The following is a 23,307-nucleotide window of genomic DNA, read 5'->3' as shown; positions in this document are numbered from 1 at the left end:
TGCACATGACCAGCCTGAAGCAAATGCATTGGTAAAACAAGTCAATAATACATTGATGATATGTCTGAAACAATGCAGATATACTTGGTTACTGTATGATTTTAGCATGAATTATGTGATGGCTTCCTTTTCTAATTCAATACAAGAGATTGGATGGATATGTGGAAAAAAACCCCAAATGTGGGATGTGAAGGGTATGTAGATATCTGAAATGTAAGGACACCTGTTTTGTGAGGACATCTGGTCAATAGCTGTACAGAGTATAAACAAAGATGAGACAGAAGTAATATAGCACACTTATGTATGCAAACCCTATAGAACAAGAGGCAGTGCTGAAGGCCAGGTCTGTGAGGTCACTGATGGGCTGCTGAAGGAACCGCTCAAAGGCTTGGAGAGGTTCAGCCTGAGCTCTGTTAAGTGGTAAGGCAGGGTGGGGTACACAGGGAGGAGTGAATGACAAGGTTATCATGGGTCCTACAGGAAAGAGCATGCTTCCAAGGGATTGTGCAAAACTTATGGGATGTTTTGCAGACAGGCAAAGGCAGGAAAGAGGAGACACAAATGCATGAAAAAATACAGAGAAGGCTGTGAAGAAAGGGGCTGGTCATGTAAAATGAGTTGCACTTCAGTATGCTTGTCTACCCAAACCCTGTGCCTGATCACTGCAGTCTGTTCTATCTTATTAAACCTAATTGCTAACAATTTTCCTGGACTAGGATGGTCTACATTCAGGATTGGCATACTGCTAGTGAACCTCGAGCTGGAACAGCTGATAAGGAAGACAGGAGATCTGGGAAAGAGCTACTAGAGACACTACAGATCTTGGAGATAAGATACTGGTCAGACCAAGGTCTGAGGATGTGCTACCAGGCAGACTAAAGGCCCAAGCCAGCTGCTACAGAGACCTCTTTGTGTCTCTGTGTGTGTGAGATGACACCTGCCAATAAACTTTGAGCCTGGTTAGCTGGAGATTAAGGACCATGTATTAATGCCTTGTGTGAGCATTGCTTTGTGTGCATGGGGTGCCTATGCAGGTACTGTTCTCATGTTTGTGTTGATCTTATATGTGAACCAAGCTTCTTTAATGTACAACCTAACAGAATTAACAGGGACACTTTTATTTCTAGGATGATCCATTTCTGATTAAATTCTCATTCATTTATTGTATTGGCTTTATAGATACGTAATTTATGTTAGTACAAACCACACCATACTTGAAATTTTAACTGGGTTACATGTTCAGCCTTGTATCACGTTTGCAGAAGGACACAAAACAAGAGAAATCACCAGCTAGCTTGTTCAGCTAGTCTAATGGAGAAGTGTCCACCTTCTGATGCAATGCTGTAACACGTCCTGCTCCATTTCCAAGCAGTAGTTAAGTTTGGTCCCAATCACTCTAGAGACAGATGGGAGGAGATGGTTCATGCAGCATTCAAACACTACTCTTATACAGAGGATATGTTGGAATTAGAGTATCAGATACAGAGCTCCATTGAAAAAAAAACACCAGACAATCCAAAGACTTCTCCCGAGGAACATCTAGCTCCCTTTGGGAAAGATGTCTGGATTTACAGCTCTTGGTATATTCTCCCTGCTTTGTATCACACTGGTTGAATATAAGCTTTATTATTTTTGAGAGTACTCTGGTCAAAGGACACTTTCTGTTGTCTAAAAAGAACTGACGGCAGGATGACTTATGAACATGAGACCTCTCAGGAAAAAAAAAAGTGTAAGTATTGTAGGAAATACTGTAGCCTTCTTAGTTTACCTTTTACTTTCCATGACAAATGCATGCCAAAGCTTGCACAAATCATAACACAGCTTGAAACTGAATTATTGACAGATGTAAGCAGTAACAGCATTAGAGTCCATGACCTTAATTGACAAAACACGCTACCTGTCAGCGATTCAGCACAGAAGCCACGCTGCTCCTCCAGGCTCTGTTTAAAGTCTAACAATCAGTTGTGAAAACCCGACTGGCTTCCTTCCCTGGGGATGGGGAAGGTTTGCCTGAAAAGTGAGGACAACCAGGACTGTCACACCAAGCAGAATCCATGCTCTGACTTACAATCACAAGTGTTACTTTTTCACATGTAGAAGGACAGATGACTTCTCAAATGTGAACAAAATATAGGTGAGTGATCTTTCTTCATACCAAGGTATGAGAAAATTGGTCCTGGAATCTGGCCACTGCTTATGGCTTTCCAACAGCAGAAGCAAAGTCAAAGCAAAGACATTAGCTGTTTTGACTATTGCTATGGTTCTGAACTCAGTTTTAAAATAAAAATTATTCTATTCTTCCCAGTAGTGGAGAACCAAAATCCTTTCTTTCAATCACTGCATACTGGAAACTGTCTATTCCATCCCCTGAAAGGCTGTAAAAATCAGTTAGAGATACAAAAAGGAAGAAAAGTGAAGCTTCAAGTTTTAAACAGTTTAGCCAAAGACTGTTAGATAATGAAGTATTCCAACACAGCCTAAAAATACTGCTGTGATAGAAACCAAAACACCCTTCCTCTTCTATTTATACTCAGCAAGTGGGTATCTGAGATATTGTTCAAATTTTGCCAGTAGGTATAACTGGAACATCCTCTTCTGCATTTAATTCTGAGTACCCTGCCTTAAAAAGTAAAATATAATGGAAACAGAAGAAGATTAAGAATAGGTGGCAAAAACTGTTAGAGGCTGACAGAGTGATAAAATGTGTTTCTAAAATAACACAATCTCCTCTTCCCAATAAGAAATTAAGTGTTCCACTATTAACAGTTCCACAGCCCTAATTTGAAGATTAATTCATGGTTAAATGCTTGCTTTCCACATTTTTCTTAATAACCACTGTTGAATAACTCTTCATCCAAAGAAGGTGAAGGATATCTAACAAGAATCAAGCTTTTTTGACATTATAGATATTAACTGCCAGCTTAATTGACATAACACACTGCATCATCCACCACTTTTATGTGACATTTCCATTATTAAACAAGTTTCAATATACCAAAATACAAGTGTTTAAACACATGGAATTAATTTTAATGCCACTGTGTAACATATGGAACGGAACTAAAAAATAACTGACTGCTAGCACAGGTGATGGTATATATCCACTAAACCCCAAATTAAAAGGACAATCCAATTTAAGTCTGCTTCTGGAAATTTTTAGTAATAATTGGTTTTAATGTTCTTAGATGCTGGCTTTCAAACTGGCAGAGTAAGTGCCTATTATTTCACACATGAATGGATTCTCAATAGTTCTGTTCCACGGGTGCAGGAAGGAGAAATTACAAATGAACAGAACTAAATGTCAAGAGCATTTTTAAACAGTGGCAGGCAGTGTAGTGTTTCTGAGACACTCTTAACTACGGCCACTCTGCTCCTCATAGGCTTATGGTTCGAGCAGACCAGGGCACTACAGGAAAGCACAAAAGGACACTGTCCACACAGCAACTTGACCACAGTGATACACAGGATCCATGAAATTACTATATTTCTAGATTACTTTTCTTTTTTTTAACTGCAATTCTATATCCTCTCCATGAGAGCTCTCCGTTCCTTATCTTGGCCTTGATTACATTACTAAACCGACTTTCATCTAAGAGGAAAACGCCACTGTTTTTCAGAGAAGGGTCTGAAAGATAGGCAGCCTCATTGCTAGCTAGTTTCAGAGTGCTGATTCCTAAAACATAAATGGATGTGAAGGGAAGAAAACAAATCTCCATCAAAACAGAATATGATAATAGTATTTAGTACAATATGTCTCATGATAAATGTACTGGTTCAAACTTTAATTCCTCTCCCCTATTTCTTCTGATGTGCCTATGGAACAGCAGGTAGACAATACAAATTCGTACATTGAAAATGCACATGAGATTTATTGCAGACAAATTTACCTGTAACATCATAGTGTAATTTAGTCTCATTAGCAAAGTAATTTGTTTCAAGTTTAAAAAAGTGCTGAGCAATTTTAGCTTAAAATACAGTGGAATGTTATGCAAATTGCTGCATTAGCTCTGAAGTCTAATTTGTTTAAGACGTCTAAATCGGGGTTTGGATTCTTGATCCCATTTAAGAATGGTTTTGACTTTAGGACTTGTTTGATCAGACACAAAGGCAACAAAGTTTTGAAGACGCAAAATAGAAATAAATTCAACCACTGCAACATATACAGTGTTCTGCTTTAAGCTAAATAAGAATTGTTTCCTGGGTGCTAGACTGTAGTGCATGCACAAAGAAGGGAATCTTTTTCTGTGTCCGCAGAAATCAGGAAGATGATTCGAGGAATGGCTGTGCAACACGAGGATGCACAGCACGGGATTGATATTTAGAAGCTTTTCTGTAGTCTTCTGTTACTGAGTATACATTTGTTTTTCCCTGTGTCTCTTAAGTGACCTCTTCAGATCCTGAGATCTATGTGTGGGGTTAACAGAGACTCAAAACCATATTCTGAACAGAAGGAGACTCAAAATCATGTTCTAAAATTGCCCTGAAAAGGTATGAATAAACGTGCTGCTTTCTCAGTCAATAAGCCTTAATGCATTCTGCACCGTGATACATTTTGTTTTTCATGCTTGGTAGGAAGGCTATGTCTATTATAAATCAAGGTTTTAGCATCATTTTATTTTTACTAAAAACATCTCCAGCTAGGTGCAAGTTATCTGTAATAGCAAAGCAGTTTACCCTGATGCTCTTAAAAACCATGAAATTTGTAGCCTGCCACAAGCATTCTATTCTAAATCTAAACATCAAGCATGAATGGGATCATCCAAGGAACACTCCTAATGGCAGGTGTAGAGCTGACCTAAAGTGCTTGTCTGACTGTGAAGGTATCAGAGAAGTGATTTTCAATCCCACTGTTAAAAGCAGTATCTTCTAAAACGAACAGATGGGCATTGACCTGTATTAAGCAATCCTCTCAGCTTCTGAATCACTGGGGGCATAAACTAACACTGACGAATACATGCAAATTAGGAAAAAATGTACAAAAGCCAAAGCCCTTAGAAGGTATGTAATTACTTGATTTTAATTTGGGGTCTTTGCTTTTCAAAACACTCAAAAAAGGCACAATACTGAAGAAAGTTCAGCAGTGTGCACTTTATAGATAATGCGACAGTATTATTAGTTTAGGATGAAAAAGACATTAGCATTACTCAAGCACTGATTTAGTACTGTCTAAAGTTAAATGAAAAATGATGATTAATGCCAAGGGTATGGATCATTTACTTTCTAATATTGAAAAAGAATTAAGCTATTTGAGAATGAAAGATTACACTTATTATTGAGGAAAAAAATCAACACAGATATACTTCACCTAAGAACATCCTGGTATTCCAGGATAACCAGATTCCTAGTGAAGTTAAACAAGATAGAGAAAGTTCAACAATTTTTTTTTATGTAAAGAAAAAGTTTTTTAAACAAATGCAGTAGGTCAGGACTTCAAGCATTCTAGCACTAACAGAGGACATCAGATTAGTGCTAGATGAAAACTCCTGAAGCTCTAGCTAACTATATTCAGTTAAGCATACTAGTGGGATTTAGTCAATGCGAACACAAATAGCACCTTAGAACGGTCACCAATAAGACCACAGAAAATTCCTTTTTTTTCAGTCATAAAAGTGCAAGCAGCAGAACAACTCCAAGAAATTCAAGAAGATCCTCTTTTGATGCTTGCTGCAGCTATCGCAGATAGTTTGCTTCACAGAAGAACAACATGCCACTTCTCAGATTAAAAATACATTTACAATTTCTTGGATCAAGCGCAATACTGCCCCTGATGACCTCTGCTTCCATGACATTCTCTACTGCGATTTAAACAACAGGTATTCTCTCCTTATAACTGATGTATTAACCTCCAAATAATCTCTCAGTCACATGAGAATTTTCTGTCTGAAAGCTGAAGTATTTTGGGGGCAAATTACTTCCTTGAAAGCTGATAAATGTATTCTCACAACATTCCTCTATGGTAGGAAGTTTTGCTAATAGAAACTCAGGCACATAAAGTTATTTGCCTAAGCTCACAAAGCGGGGCTGTGGCACTGTTATGACTAAGACCTGTAATTTAAGAGTTCCAGTGCGAAACTGCACTGCAGAACCTTCCCTGTCTCCTCATTTACATATTATAAATGGAGTAAAAGTCATCACAAGTAAACCTGCCTCATATCTACTGTACTCTGTAATACCCACAGTTCAATATGCAAAATTATATATATATTAAAAAGTATGTGTTGTAAGTATATGTATATGTATATATACTTTTACTGGTTTAAATATTATTCCCCCCCTTTGTCTAGGTTGGGTTCTCTTTGCCTTCTAAAATCCAAAACTTCCTTCTGATTTTTATCTAAATCTTCTATACTCTTTGAAATAGGAGAGGACCTGAACTTCACACAGTATCCAAGACATGAGTAACACAAACTTGCAGAAGGCCCCAGCAATAGTCTCTGATTTATTCTCTATTGCTTTCCTGACACTTAACCTTCATTTGCCTGCTGGCCTGCCAATAAACTTCAGATGAAACCTTCCAACAGCTGTGCAGCATAACTCAAGACCTCTCTTTTTCAATCAGAAGAATACAGAAAAAGCATACAGAAATGAGGAACAAGCAAAATAACCATCAAAAGTAGTGCTACCTAACCACCACTAACTGCTCATTACTCTATCAAACTTGTGAGTTGCAGCTATTTTTCAGCTGCTCTTAGACGTAAGAATAGCAAAGAAGCAGTTTCAAAAAAACAACCCTTACCCAAAAGCCTGTAACACTTCTGTGTGTGGAATAAGAAGAGTGCACCTTTCTTCAGATTCTTGCTTGGTTAGCCATCTGCCTGCAATACATCTATTGGAGCAAAGAGCCAGATACAGCAGTGCTCCAGACAGAGGTATGCAGCACTTTCACCACTCTTCAGCAAGTGTAGGAGGAGCAATAACTCAAATATAAGGGACTGATTTGGTCCTATTGTGTCATTAACCATTTTGCATGAACTTTCTTTACATATGTTAAATGATCCTTATAGTGGGTGTTGCTATGCCTACTTTTTATATAGATGAGTAATCAATCAGGAACAAATCAAATCTCTGTGAAACTAAAAAATGTTATTATATTCAAAGTAACTTTTCAAGCCATATCTTACAGATCTAATGTATTTCTGTATCTGCCTGAACCAAGGTCTCTACAAGATACCAATCTTAGAAATGTCAGCCATTTATCAGTAAGCAGGATAAGGAGAAGGGGGAAATCTGGCCCACAACCAATAAAAAAAATGTACAAAACTTCTATATTTCAAAATAGATTTTTTTTTCTATCTTGTTTTTAACTCTCTTGGTTTTTTTTTCTTTTATTCCTTATGTGGTATGAGTCATACTCTAAGTTACAGTGGTGTAAACTTTAGAAGAACAGGACTGACTTCAGCAGCATTGCCATGAATTTACTCTGTGATTAAATTAAGGATTCGCTGCTTCAAGTGACTTCCAACAGTTTTTTGCAGTTGCTCAACAGATAGGTAGGAAGTTTAAGTTTAAAGCCTTAGGTGTTCTCATTCTGCTACAAACCTGTGCCTTCTGCTGCAGCCATTCTTGATAGCTTAGTAACAGCCATCTCTGCATTTTTAAACACAGTCTGGAGAACACCTGATGGTCTTTACCTTAGGAGTTTCATTTGGCATGGCCTTTTTATGAGGGCTACAATTCACCTTATTGAAATCAATTTGCTGCCAACCTTTTTAGCACGAGTATGTTGAGAAAGCATCAAATCACAGATATTGATATTGATCGAGGTTATTTTATTTCTGTATATAGTGTGAGAAGTCTTACTGCGGCTTGCTGGATGATGAGAACAGTAATAAAAAAATATGCTCTACAATAGGAAAGTAATCCTCCGCATTCACACATCAACCTAATAAATCAGAGAAGCAATTGGCAGAAGAGTTATGAATAGAAAGGAATCCATAGCACATACAGTAGAACATTATACTGCTTGGAAAAGTTGCAAATATATTTATTGCCCATTCAAAATGTAGGAACATCATATTACCTGTGTCAAATAACACTGAGTTTCAGTGTGTATTATCTTTCCTTCCCTACCACCTAATATTTTCAAATACAAAAGATACAGCTTTTACAAATATTTTAGTAAAACCAGGACATTTTTTCCTCAGCTCAGAGGAGAGGGATTCACACCACAGTGCAATGTTCTTCCTGCATCTGCTGTGCACCACAGAAAGTAGCACAAAGGCATTCATCTTGCACACCTAATACTGATTTTTTTTTCCTCTCCTAACTGTGGGAAAAGCATTATCACCAGATGTTCACATCTGAATTTTCTGGCTAATTGAATTTATTACTTAAAAGTCTCTTCTATGTGTGGTTACTCGTTCAGAGGTAAACTCTGGATGCCCAGAGCTGAAAAAGATAGGAACCTTTTGCCAGTACTCTCATCTCCTGCAAGATACACACTGTAGAAGTGAGTCCTAAACCCAGATAAAGAGGAGGCCTAGAGACAGGTTTTGTTCAAGACCTCACTCACACCCTTAAGCCCACAAGAAGTCCAGAGCCAGGCCCCTAAATGGCAGCAAATAGAGGTCAAACTCTGTATCTTGAAGATGTCTGCAGACACTGCAATGTACCGCATAAGCAGAATGGTCCAGACAACAGCAGCAAAGCTGCAATTATCCATATGAAGCACAGGCAGTTAACGATTTAAAAAAAAAAAAAACCAATAAATATTTTGTGTTGCTTTGGCTCTAAATAATCATTGCCAAGTATTTATTAGTATCATAGGAAAATGTTCCTTAAAGAGGAACTTACGGCAAAGTGGGCAAAAGTTTGTCCATTTGGCTATTCCCTGGAGAGGGATTAACTGGTGGGGCATGGAGCAAGGAACATGACAGAAATGTGAAGCAGGGGGGGGGGTAAAAATACTAATACATATTCTCAATACCAAGCCCACCATTTTATAAAATAATAATGTTTTAGTCATTTCGTGAATTCATTCAATTTGGTCTCTTTGTGACATGAGAGAGGATTTGTACAGAGTCTTGGGTGACATGGTCTAGTGTGAGGCACCCCTGCCCATGGCAGGCGGGCTGGAATTAGATGAGCTTAAGGTCCTTTCCAACCCTGACTATTCTATGATTCTGTGTTACAAAATGACTCAAAATAACAGGAAGGCAGCAAGCTGAATGTCTGATTCTTCTTATCTAGCATTAACATAGAAAAAAAAACCAACCACACTAGATGTTCCACTACATTTATGAAATAATATACTCTTGTCTCTTTATTTTTAAAACCATGTCACTTTACAGGACAGATACTTCAATCAAAAGGAATAATTTTTAAATGTGTATGCAATAAACCGAAAGCATTAATCAAGATCCTTAGCAGGAAAAAGAGTTAAAGACAAGAACTGTTCCTCGTAATCTGTTACTAAATTGCTGTGCAGCCTTCAGTTAACATCCTAATTCTTGAATTTCCTCTTTTAACTGAATGTTATTCCTGTGGGACTTGTCATTAATACATTTATTGAACAACTTTAATATTTTCCTAATCTTAAATCAATCATGAAATGCATGCCAGGTACATAGTAAATCATTATAATAATTCAGCCACAGTACCCTAACAATGAAATCAAGAACAACTATGGTTAAACGACTCCAAAGGGATCCCAGAGTGTAAAATGCAACTCCTTCTGTGCTATAGAAATCACAAATTGTGGGAAAATAGCATAGCAGTGACAGTCATTAATACTCAGTCTTAATAAATCTAAAGACTGTGCGCAAAACAAAGACATACACTCTATTAGATAGAAGAGATAAATCTCATAAAATGATAGTGCATAAATTAGATTGTGAAGATAAACAGAGAAATACATTCAGAAATGCTTTTGAAAACAAGTCTATCAGGTAAAGATTTAAGTCCCTGACAGAAGGTGGGCTTTTGTGCCTTTTTTTTTTTTTAGTGAAAAAGTCTGTCATTTCATAGTTAACCATGTTTCTGGAATTTATTAGCAAAGACAATTTATTAGCAAGAAAAAAAATCTTGAATGCAATGGGATAAGAAGTAATCATAAAGCTAGTTGTATATTTTGTCTTCCTCTGAGGAGTAAGGGTCTGTGGTGCTGCTGATGGTTGTGCCTAATTTTCTTTCAGTGTAAAATCACATCCTTAAATGACAAGGTGCAAGGAGTGTAACATCTTCTTGGAAAAACTATTCCAATAAAATCAACAAAGATAATTTACAAAGACAAATTAAAGGGTCATTTCCAAAAATACTTTGAATAAACATTAAAAAAAAAAAAAACCCAACTAAATAGCATTTTGTATACGTGTAGCTAACAGTAAAAACCCCCAACCTATATTGCAAAACAACACAGCATCTGTTGATTGACTTATTAGAAGCAGACTAGAGGTCCTGAAAGATATGAGATTTTATAAAATAAAAAAAAAAAAGATTCTTGTACAAAGACTGTTTCTGGTTATGTCACTATGTGCTGCTTTACTTCATTAGAGTAATTTCTATCAGTAAAACCTACACAGAAAGTGTGTTAAAAAGGGACAGTTAGACATTTACTTGCACAGAGGAATACAACTGCCCAAGGTGAAGGAGAGATAAACCCAAACTGTCCTGCATGCAGCAATCTAAACATAGGTAAGCCAAAGCATGAACATCTCAGCACTCATTCTGGGAACTGGGTGTAGGCAAGCATCCCATCACATAAAAAATTATCATGAAAAGAGAAAATTCCTTGTGAAGTCATTTAGGAAAATATTTCTCAAACTGTGAGATTTTACCAATACATATGTTTAACATAAAAAAAATATGGTTTTCAAAGCAGTAATAAAAATGTTTGTAACTGAACAGGGAAGTGTACTTTCTCCAAAAGTATGCAGTTATTGTCTGCACTAAAATGCACTCCTAACGAACATTTTAGAGTCTCTTCATTTTTTGTATTACTTTTCAGTATCACTTATGAGATACTTACTTAATTTAAATTAAATACCATGTCTATATTATCTTGCATGCAGATATTGAAGGAGTTTACATAATGTCTTTAATGGAAACTTACAGTATCATCACTGGACAAGCCAAATTATGGGCTTTAACTGAAGACATTTTAGAGGAAAAACAAAGAAACAAGAGAAAGGGTATGGGTAGGTGAAGGCAAAACTATGATTCTTCTTCAAACACACTGAAAAAGAAAGATACTCGATCTGCTCTGAAATCCCTTACGGAAGCAGAGGGGAATCTTGTGAACACTTCAAAACCAAAATGAAGACATCCTTCAAGGATGATAAGAGCACCTCCAATCCCACTTCTGGATCCCTCCAATGTTATAGACTGAAGAATTTTATCAGTTAACCATTATTATTTATAATAATAATAATAATTGTTATTAAAATAATAATTATTAGCCATTGGGTCTAAACGCAACATGATGGACTGTTTCTCTATCACACCATACTAAGTGTAAGTATTCCCTGTGAGAAAGCCATGCTAGAAACAGGCATATTGTATCCTTGACCATCATGGATCCAGCTGCACAACGGATGACATCAAAGTTACTACAACACTGAAATTACATGAATTATAAATGAAGATAATGGTTAATATGGTCTATGCCCTCTGCCTTACATGTGAAAGGGTGACAGTACTGTGTTGAAAGGCTTCTGGGCATGCTTTGGAGAAGTCACAGAAAATGCAGAAACACCTTAAATTTAATGACAAAATGTGTATGATGGTTTTGAATAAGCTCAGAAGATAAATGCTTTCAGTGTGCAATTACTGTTTTAAGAACTCCATGCAATAACGTCTGGACTGATACTTTTCTTCTGAATGCTCTTCAAGATAAAGAGGAAACTGTCTGATCCAGCAGTGTTTATTAAGGATGCAAGAGAAGGCTTCAGGCAGGACTGTACAGCAGTTGCTGTGCTTTTATTTGGCATTTTTGCACAATTTTCCTGAGAGGAGAACTTCAAGTGTTGTGTTTTTGATGGCAAAAATTAATTTCCTAGTTGGCAGAAAGGAGTCATTGGTGCCAAAACCCCTGAGTGACCTGTTACACCTTTGCAGCTGATGGCAGGCTGCCATTTTTCATGAGAGCAAAATGGTGTCGGCGTGTGAAACTGCACAACTCAATCATTTTTTACGCTGACCTCATACAAAGGAGTGAGATGTCATTGCAGGAAGAAAAACTGCTGTGGAAGAATGAGTCCTGTGTTTATGAGAATGTGCTCTTTTAAGGAAATGTTCTCTGCTAAGTATTTAAAAATGCTTCTCTTTTCCTATATCCTCTGTCTGTTCCTTCTTGGCATCCAGGACTGGCTACTCTGGCTCTGCTCACAGTCTCACCATTGTTGGTGTAAGAGCCCTCTCCTAAGGAGAAAATGACATCTAAAAGGGCCTTCTTGTGCTCATCTGACTGATCAACTTTTCATCTGCCCTCAAATATCTGATCAAAACTTCTTCTCTCCTTTCTTTTTGACTTTTAGTTACATTCTCTGCTATCATCAATGAAAGAATAATTTATATAATGAATTGCTGAAGTATTCTGAGATTCTGAATTTAGAATTATTATGCCTACCTGTAATGGGCTGCATGGTAATTTTTATAACCTTTAGCCTTCCGCCTCCCTATGTCCCCTTTCACACGTGTGATCTTCAGATCTTTAAGACTGGTCAGTGCACAACAGGAGATGAAAAGTCCAACTATCAAACATTAGCAAAAATAATCCAGTTTCTTAAACTCCATTATCAGGTCTGATACACCACCTAAGCACCACACACAGGGAACATGTAGAGAATGAGAATGTAGAGAATGAGAAGCACTACTGACAGCAAATTCCGTTTGAAAGTCCTTCAAGTTAGAGAAAAGCTTTTGCAAACCTCATTGCTACTTAAAAGACTGAGCAGGGCATTTGCATTTATGTAGCAATAAAGGCACATTTAGAATGATATAATCAAATTCAGAAGTATGCCTGTCATCAGCATGTGTTTTAGAAATAGTACCTACCATAAAAAACATGGTCACGAAGGAAAAAGATCTCTTGTTTCCCTAGCCATACTTCAAATGCTTTTAACTGAATTTCTTCTTCATAGTTGTCTTCTGCAGAGTATTTCCACTTCCTTTTCTTGGGAAGCAAGAGGCAGTAATCCAAAATTCAGCCACAGAAATTAAAATATTTTAGAAGAGAAAAATGTAATGGTAAAACCATAAAAGGCGTTAAGAATTCCAGAAATGCATATAGTCATAGCTGCTATTTTCTATTTCTGTCTAAATTTTAGATGACACTGTTCTACTCAAAAGGAATATAAAGGCCTTTGTCCTATCAAGTATATGAGGAGAAATTTTATACAAATTCTACTGAAATCTTCTCTGAGAGTTCATAAACTCTCATAAACCAAGTAGGTTTAACAGCACCACTCAAGTTCCTCTGCCTGGGCATAAGCCTAGTAAGAATCTGGGAGATCTGCTATGATGTGCCCTTAACAGGATTTTGAACTCCTCACGCAAAAAGTTTCCTCAAGAAATTCTTATTCAGTAGGGAGCACAAGCTGACCCTAAGCACACTACCGAGCCCTCTGTGAACATCCTGATTCCAATAAACAAACACAGAAACTGTTTAAGTGCTCTCCTGCTTGTGAGCCTGAAGCTTACAAAGGCTGATGTCCTAGTGGGATGGGTTAGATCAACAATCTGCCTTTTTCACTAAATGGTTAGCAACAAGAGTCAAACCATCTTCTTCCCTCAAATGTGATAGCTACCTAAGGGCTCTCAATCTATGGCTAACAGGAGGCAGCACAGATTGTACAATGAATAAATTGCTCTAATCATTTAACTGCCTTTCTCAGAGGTTAATCAATTTTTTAACTGAAAACCTAATTTGTGAGTAAGGATGAGAAAAGAGTATGGGGAGAGTGTGCAATTAGAATTTTCAGCAGTGCCTGTAACAGAGTTCTCTTTTCCAGTGCACAAACATTCTTCATTTTAACAACCATGTAAAAATTTTTTTTTCATTATTATTTCTAAGATGTTTGAGGTGATGTACACAACCAGTGGAGTTCTACCAGTCTCAGTAGATCACACACCTACTCACTTGGGACTTTCCTCAGCATGAAAAAGCCTAGAAGGGAAAGCTGCTATAGCCGGATAGACCCACAGCGTGCTTATGTGCCAAGGGTGAGGATAACGAAGCACTAGCAAGCTAGCATCACTGCACAGTTCTGACAAAGAAGCAATAGCAGATCTTGATCAGTTTACCTTTACTTGCCAGGCTAAAAGATGCCAGAACAGGCAGAGATTTATGTGCACACCACATGTCCCTGATTAGCAGTATCTCTGAAAAGGGCAGGGGAGACAGCTGGGGCTGGTAACAGCTTCACTCATTCAATTTTAATTGACTCTTGTGTGTTTGTCAGATCCCTCAGAGCTGCCTGCCTTCTGTTTCAACTTGTGCCAAAAGCCAAACTGGTCCCATTAACCACAGGGAACAAGCAAGCAAAAACTACCGATCAGCTACAGGTACAGAACAAAGTCTATACTGCTGCTTGAACTACATTTGAGATACAATCTGCACTGAATTTCAAGATCACAGACCAATGATCACAGTTCAGTCTGCAATCCCAGTGCAATGACACTCTATTCATACAATTATACATTAAAGTGGGCTTTGATTCAGAATCCTTTTGCTTAATTTTTGCCTTCTGTGTTTGTATTTAGTGTTCAAATATCCCTCTCTGAAAATCCTAAGGAAATGCCCATATGCTTCAGTGAGATCAAGACTATATCACAAGCTGTTTACTGAACAACTACTGATACAGTGTTTAAATGGTATACAATCAAAATATTCCAAACTAAACAAAAAATGTTTGACAATAATATCTGATGCATTTTTTGCTTTCTCTAATGTTAACAAATGACTTAAGTGAAAGCTTAAGTAAAACAGGTCCAGACACATATACATGATTTCTTTTGTAACTCTAAGATACATAAAAATAATTGGCTATGACAAATGGCAGACAGCATCACTGCTGAAAAAAGGGTTCATAAATCTTACCTCTGCTTTTATTTTATTGTCTCCAAAACAGAGGTGTTGTAAGTAGGCTGCAGCATTGGACTGTACTGAGGGAAACTGATGCTGTAACATCTGTATAACTTCTGGAAGCTCTGGATCTCGCCATCCAAATTCTCTGTGAGAAAACAAACAAGAAAGATTCATCAGAAATTCTGCTGTTCGTGGATAAATGTGGCAATAGTTGAGTCAACAAAGATGACAGAAAAATGTCTAAGTAAAATCTTGATTTTTTTTCCCCATTATTTTCAAAGCAAACATTAAATCAAATATGAAGCTGCTCTTCATTTTAAACTGTAGTTCTCTGGAAAAAAAAAAGTATAAAGTATAATTAGAGTAAAGAACTTCATGGAATTACGTCTCTAACTGCTAAAGTGTCGTGAATAAAAATGGCTATATGAAATCTTAATATAAGAAAAGAAAGAAAATACATGCTTATACCATAATTCTTTCTCTATTAAAACTAAAATATGGAGGCTAGAATCAGAAGCACAAATGGTTTGCTATGAAATACTGGTTTGTCAAAAAGTCTTTTTTACTTACTGCAATCTATATTTGATATGAATTGCTACTTTATATGGAAAGCAATGACTTATTTTGGCTTTTGGTTTCTTTTTTCCAGGTACGGTCCATGTTCTATCTAAATCTATTCTACAGTTCTGGCCCTGCTTGAGCAGTGGGTTGGACTAGGCAACGTCCAGAGATCCCTTCCAACCTCAGCCCTTCTGTGATTGGGCAATTTTACAATTATACATGCACACTTATGTATTACTTATTCAGATTACTTTTAAACCTTCATTCTTACTACTCAATCTAAAGCAGCTAGGCAAATACAAAAACTCAGTCTTTGCACTTTTCTTTAATCCTACAAAACATGAAACACCATTAGCATTAAATAAAGCAACTGAATCCAAGAGTGTTGAACAAGTCCCAGCAGGTATTCTGCAGCTTCCAGAACAAAACTTAAATCAGTCTGTTACTTCAGGTAAATTTTTGCCCTCTGTGTTTAAGGGTAAAATGATTCATGATAATGGCTTTGGACTTTTGTGTCTCAAGATCGAGATGCACACAGACACTCTGCAAGAGAGACTTAATTCTCACATGCCTTTTCCCTAAAACCTATTTTTTTGTGTCGTATAAATATTTTCACTGTCCTCCATTTAATGTCTTCATTAATGTTCACTGTCTTCCACTTACAAGGTAATAGAGGGAAATTAGGGGAAAGAAGCAACTTGTAAAAAAGTTCGTAGGTTCTCTGTTGCCCTTACTATGATCACCAGGGAGCTCATTGCCAAAAAACCTCATAAGCAGAGTCCCTCTGTAACATTTAAAGAAATATTCCTGATCATTAGTTTCCTTCCCAAATTACAGGGGTTCTGCTGCACTGAGGCCAACTGTACGTCACTGGAGGAATTCACAGCAGCTCTGCAGTCTACTTCAAGTAGAATCAGGCATCTCACACTTTAAGTACAACAGTTCTCCAAGACACTTCATTGAAAAAAGACTCCTTTTGCAATAATAATGAATTACTACAGACCAGGGTTATTGTCTGTTCTGTTCTCACATGGGATGTTTGCCAGATTGAGAGTTGTTGTTACAGTTGTATCTTTATGAAGATCCAGAATATAAATAGAAGATGTAAAAAAAAAAATTACACTCAGACATTCATCATCTATTTCTCTTCTGACAAAACAGATGTTAAGTCATGAATATTAAATTTCACATTAAGTGTTTAATACAAAGAAACCATAAAGATATAGTAATAAATCACATATGGACTATTCCAATGTATCTTTAGATTATACAAACTGTTGAGAAGTTTCTACAAAAGATGTAGCATATGTTCAGACAGAATTGATATTTTGAAAAAGTCAGACAACACTGTAGAAGGAATAAAGGAAGACTACAAACTTCGACAGCCAAATATGGCAAGCACCACATTTTCTGTGCTACCAACTTATTGTGACTCTGTTACCAGGTGAAAAGGAAGTGGTTCTTTGGTTAAGCACTTACTTCTGTTTAAGAATGGGTAGTTCAGACCCATAAACAAATCATAAATTGACAGAGGTGACAGAAACAATGGTATTTGACCTGTTGTACTTCCTCTTGTATTTGCTTTCTTACCGTTAACCATGTTAACGTTGCTAACAGGTTCTTCAAGCATATTCGATCTGCCTCCTATATACATGGCTCTCAGCCAACTGAAGACATCTTCCAGACTTTTAACAAATAAAAATAAGCAATGGAAACCCCCAAACCAGTAACCTTAGTGAATATATTCTCATTTTCAATCCTAGATGCCAAAGTGCAGGTGTTGGTATTTTGGAGAGGATACAAAATACCAGAAGAAAACAGGCTGTATGACAAGACCACGAGGAGGGACATTAAAAGGTTGTTGCTTTACAAATATATATTTGAAGTGTAGTTACCAAATAATCATACTTCAAAATGTGGGGACTTCTATCACCAAATTCTCTCCCAAAGGAAATTTCCTCCTTTATAATACATGTATTACTTGAACAGAAAACAGCCAAAACAAAAAGCCTGTTATGTGCAGTAGTACACCATAGGCTTTGACAACCAGCTCAGTTTCTTCTTCCTTTTGTTCTGGGATCCAGGCCAGAATTGGCAATGAGGGGGCAAAAGGAAAAGGTCCACTTATTAAAAGGTATAGTTAATTGTTCTGATGAACCCGCAGTCTTGACATGATATTTATGTATGAAAACAAGGCTGTGCCCACTTTTCCCCTCTGATCTCCCAAAAGAAAAGTTAGCAAATAAATGATGCATGAATACTTGTTGGACATGGTTGTGTGCACATTGGGTGTAAGTAGAAAATTAATTCAGAAAAGAAACCCTTAGCACTGAATACTGAGTTTGTCATGTAACCGATTTTAGGAGAGATAATGAATAAAGCAGGAAAAGAAGTTTAAAATTTTAGCCCCAGTATGCACTGTCATTTCAAGCAGATGGTCTCTAAGATGATTATATTTTTAGTAGTTTCTAAATGAAATACAGTAGCTATATAAAACAAACAAAAACTTCTGTCAACAGTTAAGGCTGCTTGAATAATTGTGATAATTTTAGCAGCCTTCAAGGCAAGAAGGACTAGTTTCCAGCGGTTTAAATTTTTCATTTGTTACATACAAGTCTCTTAAAGGTGGAGAAAAAAATGAGCTAGAGAAAGAGAGTTTTGGCGTTTTTAAGAACAGCAAGCTTGCAGCTCTAGTAACATTTACTTGAAAATTTAATTTATTTTTAAATTTGGCTTCATTATGAAAAGATAGAAGTCAAGTGGCAGAGGTCTTGAGAATAGAGGAGGACTGTAACTTCTTGAAAATAAAGGTACAAAACTATCTGGAACATTTTGCACAGATGTGGGGGAACTTTCAGGCCATGGCTCCAAGCATATCTATGTGACAGAAAATACGTATTAAAATAGACATCCAAACAAGTAGTAAGAGAAAAAAACTTGCAGGGAAGGAAGGTATGCTGTAGAAGTCAAAGGCTGGAATAAACTGGGCTGCACGCTAGAAAGGTAATTTAAATTAACAAAATACTTTTTACTGGCTATCAACAAAAAGCAGTAGTAGGTTCAGTACTTGATGAAGATAAGAGTCAGAATAAAGTAAGGGAGAAGGGTAATGAAAATCAAATCTACCTCCATTTCTGTGAACCATCTGATACTGTACCACATGGAAATTAGTTAAACTGGCAACATACAAGGACCCAATCTCTAACAAAATCATAATGTAGAATTAAGCCAAAATATGAAACTGTACTGAATATCCTAAACAAACACTAGCTAAGCCTGTGTCCTTTATTAACATCCCCATGCTTAGAAAATCTGAATAAGGTGATCCACACAGATGGTGAAACAAGACAGAAGGCTGGAGTAAATGTGAAGAAGCGCATGGCATGCAGTTTTGAGAATACTAACAAAGTATCTGTACAGTTGATCCAAAAACGACGATAAGCTAGCATCTGTATGTGCAAGATCTTCTGCTATTGCCTACATTTCCCTTGGAATACCAACACCAAGCTGTTCAGTGAAAGGCTTCTGGTGGTGTGGGTTTTTCAACAAGAGAATCATATCTGTGCAAGAACTTCACAGCTTTGGCTATAAAGTAGCATTTGCCATGTACTCCAAATATTTCAGCAGGTTGTAAAAGTGTATTATTTCTAGGAATTGTCCTCATCTGAGGAGACTGACCAAAGCATGCCAAGGTGTTCCACCTTGTTTCTTTGATAGATTGATCTAGTTTTGAATCCCGCAGAAGGTTTTAGCTTGAAGTGGTGACTAAGATTACAGTAGGCTACTGATCCAGGGGTGGAAGAGGACCCAAAGGGGAGCACTGAGTTATATGTAAGCTGGCAGTATGCATGCCTACACTATCAGAAGACCCTGCATTTTACCTGTGAACAAATGAAGAAAATCATCAAGGAGCTTGGACATGAGACACAACAACTCTGACGTAGAGCAGCAGAAGCACCAAGAAATCAAGACTGACTTGGGTACAGCAAGTACTGTATCAAAACCAATTCCTGTTCCTTCCATTGTATCACATACACATGTCAGAAAGTAATGGAGACGCAGACTTAAAAGAGGTTGTTAGTAACACAGTAGAGTGCAGCACCTTAAGGGATCACTTAAAGGTGCTGCTGAATAAAGAGTATGTACTGCATCTGAATATTTCCTTGAATTATGCCAGAATTTTCTTCTTCTGCTACTTCAAATGCTGATGACACACAGAAAAGAAGAAACAAAATTCCTGTTACATCTGTATCTGCACTGATATTAAAAAGTCTACAAAAGAAGTTTCAAAAACATAAGTCTTCTGTCAGTAATGAAGGATAAAGATTGCTTCTACACAGCACTGGAGGAGCAGGTGTGCTGGCCCTGTCTACTCTCCATCCGTTGGTCACAGTGAATCTCATGAGACCTTGGGTTTTTATTTCTGATTTACATTAGCCAAACTGAACATTCACATGTAGTCAAGCAGCTGGCACAGGCAAGCACTGACACCCAGAGCTTTTCCCATCTAAGGAACGCTCCCCAAAGGCAGCGCTGTGAAGATACCTACTATAAAGAACCATAGGCTCGACAAAGGCTGAACTACAACCAAGCATTTATCAAAGAAAGAAAATGCACAATTTTTAGATATATTTATTACAATGTTTAAACCAGACTAGTCCGTATGCACCTGTCTTAATACGTGTCTGTATTTCTGAGACAGTCTTACTAGCGAAGGAGAGGTTTTCGTATATATGACATGGTGCCCAAAGGCAAAGACAATACAATCCAAGTTAAGGGTAACCTTAGATTTCTAACTCTGACACGTAGCTGTATTGTTAATGCCAGTCTACAAGACTGCTGAACTTATGCCTACAGACATACACCTTTCTGTTTGCTTCCCTCCCCTCTCAATCTATAAATAAAGCCTGAAAATCTCTTTTGCCTTGTTACAGGAGATCTGTGAGAATAATTTACTGGTAGTGCTAGGAAAAAACAAACTACATGTAGCTCAGGATCAAACACAAGGAGAACTAATCAAGAGCCAAGAGAAGATCAATGACAGAACTACCTCCTGTGTTTAAAGGGATAAATTTGTTTCTATTAAAAATATTTGGAAGGGAATATATCAGTATTACAGGAACCTCTTTCTAAGGATTTTATCTTAGTATATTTAAAAAGAGTAAAGACAAGATGTAAAACTTAACTGGTAAAAACATGACATACTTAAATATAATCCACAGACAAGGACTGTAATATAAAGAGGAAGAAGCCCTCTCTAACAACTTGTTCCCTCATTTTCTTTCTGTGATTCCATGACAACTAGTCAAAAAGAGGTGAACGCATTACACTTAATTTCTTAGAAGTTAAATTTTAAGCATTTCCTTATTTTCCCTTTTTCAAACATACATCACCATACGCAGGCACATACATATACACAGATTGTCACCAAGCCCAGAATGATTGGCTACAGTTTAAGAGGAGGCAGAACTACTGTATTTGCTTTGAAAATGTTACACAAGAGTACTGGGTACTTTCAGCACACAATTTTAGGAAATAACACACAGAGATGTCAATCTCTGTTCCACTCACCTTGGAAAATCCTCAAAACCTTTCAGCTTATGGTCTTCTCTAGTCAAAACTTGGCCAAAGAAGTCAACAACATATGGGAACTACTTACCCAGGTATACTGTGACCTGTTTAGTATATGCAGTGTTAGGATATTATCTGCCACACCTGGACACACTCTACTGGATCAATAATTTCACTGCTGAAATGGGCAACACTTTGTATTTTGGCAAGGTACCATTTAAATATTTAAATGTCTAACACATAAGCAGTTAACACCATTTGACTGTACTTCAATAGATACTTGCTTTTTAGTTAATCATGTAGCTTAATCTAGTCTTCCTTAGGTTTCAAATTTAGCACAGCTGAATATAAACCAGCTGTACAAACATTTGTCAATCTGCTGAAAACCTGGATGCTGCTCTTGGGTTATGACATTTTCCTTGGTTTACACTTCCATGTTGCCCAAACTAGAAGTACCACACAGTAGTGCTTACAAAGATTCATCACAAATGTGGTTTAATGAGGTGCAGAGGAGGATGTGCTGTGGCAGATGCCCAGGGTTCCTGCCCATCTTTGCTAAGCAGTGATGGAGATGCTCTGCATGTCCCAGGTCTTTCACAGAACCATAAACCTGAGGTTTTAGGGCTAATCCAGCACTTCAAAAATCACCTCTCCAATATAACAAAGGGCTAAAACTGACTTGTGCAATGGCAAATACACCCTCCTGCAGTTCTGCTTTTGTATCCTTTATATATTCTCTGGCAAGACATCACCTTTCTGTTTTTATATTACTACCTATGATTTAGATTTTAAAGTAAGAAAACTGTAAGAAGTGAGAATGTGAAGAGGCAAGATGAGAACTACTTTAACGTACCAAAAATGGTCTGGAGCCAAACTGTCTGTAGATTTCTTGAATGTTTTCATCTTAAGAGGAAAAGATCTTAAAGATGATACAGTTGAGTAAGGATTATCTAATGACAATGGCCCACATGGTGCTATCTACAGCTCTGTGTTACTGCCTCCATGATTACATTCAGATGTGTAAGTATTATCTGCTCAAGGTTACCCTGATTTCATTTACAAATCTCTTTTTAATTGAAATGTATTTATGAACCTTTATGAAATAATCTTACTTGCTATCAGTATTGATCTATAAATATTTAATTTCCTCGCTCCCAGAGAGGGAGCTTTTAAGAAAAAAGTTGCCTGTGGCCTGAGGTAGCCACACCCTGCTGTAGCTGGTGTAATGTTATTTCTCCTCTAGACTGTGGGATAGGGAGGAGAGAACAATTAGGGACTTGAGTGCTTTAGGATATCTTTAATTTTGCCTTTTGTACTATTCTGTTTGTTCAGTGCTTTGTTGGTTTTTTTTTTTTTTGGGAGGTTAGGAAATGCCAATTGTCTTTTGGGGCTGTTGAGCTAAAACAGCCTTGAAAATCTTGTTTTACCTCTTCCTCTGCAGGCATTTGCGTATACAGCGACTGCTTCTGCAAAGGCAAGTAAGAGGCAAATTAGGTAAGCTTGATAGATGTCTTTAAACCGCCTAATTTATCTCCTTTCTCCCTGCAATTCATAACATTTTTCTGACCCCCTACTACAGAAAGGCCTTAGAGTAGCTTAATACCCTGCAGCTGTGAAAACATGCCAAGTTACCTCTTGCCTGAGGGACCAGCTTACACGTGATTCTCTCCACCTGCAGGAGTTCAAACTTTGCAGGGAAGATTTCAGAAGATTGTGAAATGTTGTTCACCATCAGAACAGCTGTTACAGATGTGGTTATCCCTTCCTCATAGATCAGAAAGGTGGAACTAAAGACTGGAGATTGAAACAGTAGACAGACCTAAGGGATTCCAGCCTCGACTCTGTCATTGACTTAGTTTGTCAGACACAGTCATTTAATGCCTTTCTCTGAGGTTTGATAGATTCACTGTCTCTGGAGACTTTCAAATCAAAATTGTCTCCTTTTCTAGAACTAGTATTCCCATTCAGAGGCTTTTATGCTTTTCTGTATTTCAACATCAGGAGAAAGCAGCTTCTGAGGTCCTGCTCCCATCTGGCCGTGTAGAAATGTATCCTTCCTGAAGAGCAGCTGTTACTCCACAAAACCCTAATTTTTCTAGGAAAATAGGAGGAGCACTTTAGACAGGTTTTTTTTCCTACATTCATTACAA

At 37.3% G+C, this 23,307-nt stretch overlaps 1 protein-coding gene across 1 annotated transcript in view; it reads right to left on the bottom strand.

The window, feature by feature from the left end:
• Positions 1 to 23,307, bottom strand: part of LOC104404710 (catenin delta-2-like) — a 123,684-nt gene that overhangs the window by 21,665 nt on the left and 78,712 nt on the right. The window contains exon 3 of the mRNA XM_010013222.1: positions 15,038 to 15,170. Within this exon, the coding sequence (XP_010011524.1) occupies positions 15,038 to 15,170 (133 nt within the window). The remainder of the gene's footprint in view (positions 1 to 15,037; positions 15,171 to 23,307) is intronic.

The sequence above is a fragment of the Nestor notabilis genome, unplaced genomic scaffold (assembly GCF_000696875.1).
Source record: "Nestor notabilis isolate BGI_N333 unplaced genomic scaffold, ASM69687v1 scaffold864, whole genome shotgun sequence".
In the NCBI taxonomy this organism is placed as follows: Eukaryota; Metazoa; Chordata; class Aves; order Psittaciformes; family Psittacidae; genus Nestor; species Nestor notabilis.
The sequence above is the reverse complement of the archived record's forward strand: the minus strand, read 5'-3'. Positions and strand labels throughout refer to the sequence as shown.